Genomic DNA, 7,626 nt, shown 5'->3' with positions numbered 1-7,626 from the left:
TCAAAAGACAAAAATTATATTTACTATACATGTCATTTTTACAAAGTTTCTGCAAAGGCAAATAAAAAGTCTGGAGCAATGAAGAGTTATTTGGCCATGCCAGACAGCCAACTGAGTTTGAATAGAGAAGGAGCGGCTGTGTCTTCGTCCTGATCAGCGAGCTGTCTGAACAGGCTGCCTGGCCGGAAGCTGTCCCCACTGTCTACTGTGGAGGATGGAGGTGCCTGCTGGAGGAAGCAGAAAACATTGTGTTTGCTGAGGTTTTGGTGGATTGTCCTGGCCCCCCTACTTCTTAAGAGATGCAAACTCTGATGCAGGACTATCACAAAGTATCAAGACCTGGATTGCCATCTGTTTGAGTCTGGACATTTCAGTCACTCAAGGGCTTTTAAAATGTATTCAGGGAAAGGATGTTAAAAATATCATCAGACAGGTGCAAAGTAACAAAAAACAAGATTTGTTCTGAATAAGAAAGGCCTCTACCATGGTCACCGAAAGATATAAGGAGTATAAGGAGACTAGAGTGTCACTCTGCAGTACTTTTCCAGTCACCTTTGTGCGCAAAGGAATAATCCTCCACCATCTTTACAAGCTTGGCATTAATTTTAACGGAGGAGACTTTTTTTAAAGTTGCCTGACATCATTATTTTGTACCTTTAAAGTCACTAAAAAGATCATGAAGACCACCCATCAGGTGTGAATTTCACAAGCCCTTGAACAAGTTTTCTCTCTGTCAGTCATGTCAAATGTATGTGTTCTCTGTATCCATAGACCCATCTCCATAGTGCTGTGTTAGTGGCAGACAAAGGTCTGGCTGCACCAATTATCATTCAGGTAAGGGGGAAAAAAACGCTCTGGCTTGTTTGTATTTCTTTAAACCAATCACAGTCGTCATGGGTGGTGTTAAACCCAGGATGCAGCAAAAGTGCTCCTGCAAAATAGTGTCTGGGGGAACTTGTTCTGCATTAGTAGAGATGGGCATTTTGAAAACAGTAACACTCAGACAGTAGTGCCATGCATGTCATCGAGGACAACTGGTGATGTACAGGCATCTTGAAGTGTTGACAGTTTTAACCTCTACCCCTGTAAACTCTGTTCTAATGGGCAAGGGGGCATTCGGATACTAGGGGTAGGGGTAAAAACTGGAAATGGGATTGAGCCTAAACGTTCTACAGCTACAGAGTACATGTAAATAGTATAACAGCTCTAAAGCTGTTCTAAATTTGGGACTACCTACACCGTTTCCCAAGCAAGACATAGTAGTGTGTGTTAGCAACCTTGAAACCTGGATCATTCTCGGCTCACCACTGAACAGTCTGATGATTTAGAAACACCTGGAAATGTGCCGTCTCATCAAGAGTCAAGTAAAAGAACATGAACAGATTTGACCTCTGTGCACCAAGTAAGAGATGAGACATGTTCAGGCTAACCTGTTGGCCATGCACAGCCCTAAGTAAAAAAAAAAAAAAAGTCAGCATCTACTAGCTCCAAAGCAAACAGTAAACAAGACTATTTCCCAGAGTGTTTCTTTGATAGGGAAGCGGACTGATTTTGGAGAAATCCCAACTTGAGCTCCACTGAGACATCTGCTTTTTTTATTTCTGCCAACACAAATTTCAGTCATAATGTGTGAATCTCAAGGTGGGATTGGTTCACTTAAACAGGTAAGTATACCCCAGAATCACTGTAGCTGTGCTGAAATTCATTGAAATTCCCCCGTCAATAGCCTGACCCTGAGCTGCATTATGAGTCCAAGCAGTGTGTGGGAGGTTAGTGAGAGCAGAGCAGCATTCTTTGGTTTCAGCTCAACGGACTCAAGAATCATTTCATCAATAAATAACGTAATGTACACACTGCAAGTGCACCAAAGGCAAACCAAAGCACTACAGACAATACAACCAAAACACACACACACACACACACACACACGCACACAAGATAAACCCACACTGATGAACTTGCCTGGGTTTCTCGCACTCAAAAACGCTGGGAAGGCAGAGGATGTAACAGACAAACATTAACCCAGGATGGAACAGAGCAATGAAACAGAAATGACGACACACTGTGGTGGACAACATATGAAAGAACAAAAGTGAAACAGATCAGCGTCAGATACTCACCAGTTGGTGAGCAGCATCGGAGCTCCTGGAGGCCGACTTAGATTTACGCACATTGGACATGCTGAGAGGCAGCAGCCCGAACCTGCAGAGGACACAAGGGTCGTGGTGGGAATGTGGTTGAAATACTGTTCCTTGGTCAGATTCAAACGCTCCTGGACTTATTTGTTTGATCAGACAATTTTAGATTTAAATCAAAGTATAGCCTACTACTTCTCAATTTCAGACATTTGATTTACTTATAATGCAAATTTACTGTACACATGTACTGTCAATGTTCTGGACACATCTGTAGTAGATTTTATAGAAACTAGAATTTCCACCTTGTCGTTGTATGCCTCCACCAACCAGTCAAATGTCCAGACTCTTATTTTTTTTCCAGGTGAAATGGAAGTTATCACTATAGATCAATAGATCTATATCAAGATCAATATCAGCCGAACCACTGAGTTTGTGGCGGACTACAATGCTTCAAATAATGATGCTGGTGCAAAAAAACCTTCAAACTCTAAAAGTGGATGCTTCACACACATATTCAACCCGGCAGCACAGAAGATCTCTACAATCAGCACAGCTCCAAGGTGGACACACAACATTGGCGGAACCAATTTAGAACCTGAAAAAAACTCATTTCTAAGTGAGCTGGACAGCATTAGGATTTTAGACATGTTGAGTCCATCTCTCGGGGAAGGAAAGGGACTGTCATACCATTTTTAATGTGCAGGAATGTTTGGTGCTTTCCATCTGTGACACAATGTTTACTTGTTGTGACTCAGATTAAACATGACAATTAACTTAAGTCTTAGTTGTTATTTGAGAACTGCTTAAAACAAACAATCAATCTGTATAGGGGAAAGTAAAAGTAGATTTTGGGCAGGTACATTTCTGACCCCTGAACAATAACATTAACGTTGAACCCTGGTTCCTTGCAAATGATGAAGGCCAAACCTAAACGGATCCAGTGAGGCATCTGAAAGGACTCAGATACTGGATACAATGCTGGAACAGTTCACAAAGAGGTCAGGTCCTGGGTTACTAGAAACCCCAAGAGAACCAGTACATAAAAATTTCAAACAATACCCAGCCCTAATGACTACAGCAGGTCTCCTCCCATGTCCTCTCTGGTAGTAGAATGACATGGAGGGGCCAGCAGATGGAAAGGTATGGTTTGTTTATGCTAATTATGCCGATGTTCTTAATATTTAACAGAGTACCCTTGTGTCACTATAAGCTGGTGTAAACATCTGACCTGATCTGGCTGCTGGCCAGTGGCAGGATGTTGTAAGGCTCCTGGGAGTTCATTGTGCTGCTCCGCGACACAAACTGCTTCTCTGAGCCCGTCAGCAGCCCGAGCAGCACCTGAAACACAAGCTCACATCAACCTCTGAACAACTCTTCAGCCCTATATACTGTATTGTGTTTGCTGTTACATCTGGAGAATAGAGGCATCATCGGCTCATCTCAGGACAAATGTGAATGGTGGTTCAATGTTCGTGTGTCTGTTTTGATAAAGGCAAGAGGCTGAAAGTACCGAGGTCCTCTGGGAAAGACGGTTGAGGTTGGAGTTCAGTGGAGGAGTGAATACGTCCAGGTCGAACGGGTCAATGAAGCTCTCCAGCCAATCACAGACCTCGTGAAATCTGAAAGACACACAGCACAATATAAACACAGAGCCAGGAAAAAAATATGAATGAAAAGTTGCAGAATTCGATTACATTTCAGCTACAATATCATTTTAAAACTGCCCATTTCTGCTTACTCCTATCATTCAACATAACTTTAGGAAATCAGGTGTGTGAGGTGTGAGCTTAAATCAGATATTTTCCTGGAATTCCAGCCAGAATCTGCTCAAACTCATTTTCAAATAAGAAGAAACTGCACTAAATAGATGAAATCTCAGATATAACAGCAACAGGCTCAATGAGATTTCTCTCTCTTTTTCTGTGTCTCACTGATGGGTTTACCGGTCGGTTCAAGAAGCTCAGTCGGCCAAAAAGCCGTTGACAAGGTCCGACTAGTGCCAATGTTGCGGCACACCGCAAAAACTTGGGGCGCGGGCGCTCACTGACATTTGTTCACCATTGGCTGACAGTCAGCCTGGTATGTCAGGGAACACAGCTGAGAACAACAGCAGAGTGAAAAATCTGTCAAAGCAAATTATGCAGCTCACTCAACAAGCAGACAAGGCAGAGAGGACCTAAGACCTGACCCATGACCCATGGACTGAGTTGGACCACGTCCAAATTATGCTTAGTGTAATTGGATTGGGTTGAGTTTAGTTCTACTGCCACTGGTCTCGCAGCTACTAATTCCTGCACAGGAGAAGCAAATGCCTATGTAAAACAGAGCTACAATGATAATCCATTAATAGTTTCAGTCATTTTTCAAGCAAAAATGTTCTGGTTCCAGCTTCTTACATGTGAGGATTTGTTGCTTTTCATTTTCATTTATGACAGTAGATGAAGATTTGGGGGATTTTGGACAAAAGACATCACTTTGTGCTCTGCAAAGTGTGATGGGCAATTTTTTCACAATTTTTTAAGACTCTATGGACTAAACTATTAATCGATTAATCATGCAAATAATCTGTAGATGAATCGGTAACGAAAGTAAGTGGAGCCCTAATGTAAAAGATTCATGCTGTAATGACATTTATTTTTTTGGATTTGATTCACAGATATTAAAACGGTTAATCTGTATATCTAACCCAGTTGACTACAGAATGTTATATTGTTGTGTAAGTCAACACATTAGTCTCTGCAGCATGTAAACAAATCATTTTTAGAATTAGAGTCTGTGGCTTTACATTAGGTCTAATTATGGACTGGGTGTTAATTAAGAAAAAAACATTTATATGGGTTTGGTTGGGTTTCCAATGGTGCCTTTTTGGATCAGATCCAATACTTTGGACCTCTAAAGATCTGTAGAACACAGTGTGTGTTGCACTTGGCCTGGAGCTTTCATGGCACCATGAGCAGTTTCCTGCTTTGCCCGGTTGGTCATTTACCCTCGCAAACACACAGAAAAGGCTGCATGTGATGAATTTGTAAATGAGGATGTTACCTGGGGTCTTGGTGGGACCGGGAGCTCTTGCCCTCCTCCAGTCTGCTGCCCAGTGTGGTGTTGAGGTAACGAAGATCAAACAGCAGCTGCAGGGCTCTGTTCTGAGTCACGGGGAATACACCTTCCTGGAGGATGGTGGAAGAGAGTAAAAACAAAGCAGTGAAATTCAGTAAGTTCATACTTTGATACTCCTAAATGAACAGATAGTCCACCTTCCTCTCCTGTCCTCTTTTTAATGCCTCTCCCCAAGACTTTCAGAGATTACAGACTCTGAGGACAAATTAACAACAAAGGCTGTAAAGTCATGATGACACAAACTAGCCTGACTGTCTTTAGTGTCTCTTAAAACAGACTAGCACAATGTCAGATATGCAAAAGTGTGTTCATCAGCAAGATTATCCCAGTGTACCCACATCCAGGCTTTAAATGTCCCGTCAGTGATCTAAAGAGACAAATGTTACATCCATGACCCTGCTACATGGAGTTAGAAGGTTTACACCCTAAAATACCTAACTTCCTTGATCATAATACTGTGTGTGTGTGTGTGTGTGTGTGTGTGTGTGTGTGTGTGTGTGTGTGTGTGTGTGTGTGTGTGTGTGTGTGCGTGTGTTACCCTGTTGCTGGCCTGCTGTGTGAGGCTGTGGTAGTGTTGCAGGGCCTGAGCCAGACAGGCCTGCAGCAGCTCCTGCAGGGTGGGCCGGGGCAGAGCGTGGCCCCCCACCCTGTTCACCTCCACACACAGCTGGAACAGAAGCGACTGCACAAACCAAGATGGCTGCAGAAGACAGACGTTTCACATTAGATTAATGGTGGAATGAGAAATCATGGTGCTTCCTGTCTGTGTTGGAGGTTGTGTTCAGCAGCTGACCTGGACTGGAAGACGGATCTTAGATGTGACGCTGCTCCCAGACTCTGCTTCTTCTTGGATCTCCAGATCCTCCCAGTTGGTTGCTGTCGTTAAGATGTCACCAGCAGACTCAGCATGCAGCACTGTGCCAAACTTATCCAGCAGCACCTGTCACAACAGCACACAGTATTACTAGGCAGGTCAATCCAGCATTTAAAGCTGCATTCACTGTTTTTTCTTTTTTGGCCACTTAGGGGCAGCAGAACATAACACACAACTTACACTGCTATTTTGTTAATTGCAAATTAAGGGGAATTTTTTTGTATTTAAACAATTTCTTTATTTTCCTTCAAAGACGTGGACGAGCACACTCGAAACTAGGAGGGCCTGTTTTTTTTTCGGGTGGATGTGTGTGGATACAGCGAAATGGAAGAATCTCAACTTTTTCAAATGAAGCGAGAACACCACAGGTCATGTGAATTAACCAATCAGCTTTACAGGACATGCCTAACTCTTTCCATCCAAGGACATCACAACAGGTCATTCAAACTGCCAGAAGACAGAAGAGGGGCTGATTATACTCTTTGGAAAACCCAGAGCTGTACATCCTGTCAAGTCCTTACTATTTTGACAGTAGGAGGAACAATGCCTGGAGCTGTATCAGCTCAGGACATACCATAACTAACATTAAAAACGCTGTTTTTACGAAACCAGTTGTAATGGTTAAAGGTGCACTTCATAGTTTTGGGGCAGAAATGTTAATGAGAAGAGAAAGATCTTCATTGACTATTTTTTTCTCTGCCTAAACAAACTAAATAAACAAACTCTCTTTGTTTTCATGACTGAATAAAGTGAATAAACAAACTGACCTTAAAGAACAACACAATATATACTGTTTCACTTTGTTTATATGTGGCGGACCCTGCCACCTTTCTAGCTTCAAACAGTGTTCTGGGACCTTATTTTCCTCTGAGAACAGCTTGTTTATTCACTTATATTAAAATTCTGAGTTTGAATTTATTCCGCAAAACTACACAGTGCCCCTTTAACAGCTGCATAGCTAACCATGCTCTGTTCCAATCGTTTCCTTAACCTTTTCTTGTTAGGCTTAAAACAATATTAGACACAATGTTTTTGTCAGGAGCTGATAACAGAAGTGGCTAAAGAATGAGACATCTTGCTTCTTTCTCATCTCTGTTGAGAGTTGCACATGCACAGCACTGATTAGGCAGCTGGCAAGGCTCAGTTAGTGTCACACAAGCCAGTGAAATTGTCAGCACTGACTGAACGTTATTCCAGCACTGCTTGAACAGAGACGGATGGAAAAGTATTAACAAGCCAACGGCCTTAACTTGGACACAGCTGGTAGAAGCCCATGACTACTGCAGAGTCATCTGAGGTGGGAATAAATGCTAATTGTACACACTCACACTGAAGTTTAAAGACAAATATTCGCAGCTGTTAGTGTTTTGTTTTTTTTTGTCCAGTGCAACAGGGGTAATAGTAACAGCAGACTGGACAGTAAGGACAAGATCACAGCTGGCAGCCTTTTGTTCACCAACTAAAATATGATCCACAGATTGTTTCATGCTGTTTGGG

At 42.4% G+C, this 7,626-nt stretch overlaps 1 protein-coding gene across 5 annotated transcripts in view; it reads right to left on the bottom strand.

Moving 5' to 3' along the window:
* cog1 (component of oligomeric golgi complex 1) overlaps nt 1–7,626 on the bottom strand; it is a 14,317-nt gene continuing 6,691 nt past the window's right edge. For 2 of the 5 annotated variants that reach the window (XM_073494122.1, XM_073494124.1), the window contains exons 9-15: nt 6,049–6,195; nt 5,794–5,955; nt 5,181–5,305; nt 3,649–3,757; nt 3,367–3,476; nt 2,121–2,202; nt 1–227 (exon numbers count right to left, since the gene is read on the bottom strand). In XM_073494122.1, the coding sequence (XP_073350223.1) occupies nt 87–227; nt 2,121–2,202; nt 3,367–3,476; nt 3,649–3,757; nt 5,181–5,305; nt 5,794–5,955; nt 6,049–6,195 (876 nt within the window). In that variant the 3' untranslated portion in view covers nt 1–86. Of the gene's footprint in view, nt 228–1,962; nt 1,987–2,120; nt 2,203–3,366; nt 3,477–3,648; nt 3,758–5,180; nt 5,306–5,793; nt 5,956–6,048; nt 6,196–7,626 lie in introns of all 5 variants that reach the window. The other 3 variants (XM_073494123.1, XM_073494125.1, XM_073494126.1) reach the window with 2 other exon arrangements.

Source organism: Pagrus major, chromosome 23 (assembly GCF_040436345.1).
Source record: "Pagrus major chromosome 23, Pma_NU_1.0".
Classification (NCBI taxonomy): domain Eukaryota; kingdom Metazoa; phylum Chordata; class Actinopteri; order Spariformes; family Sparidae; genus Pagrus; species Pagrus major.
The sequence above is the reverse complement of the archived record's forward strand: the minus strand, read 5'-3'. Positions and strand labels throughout refer to the sequence as shown.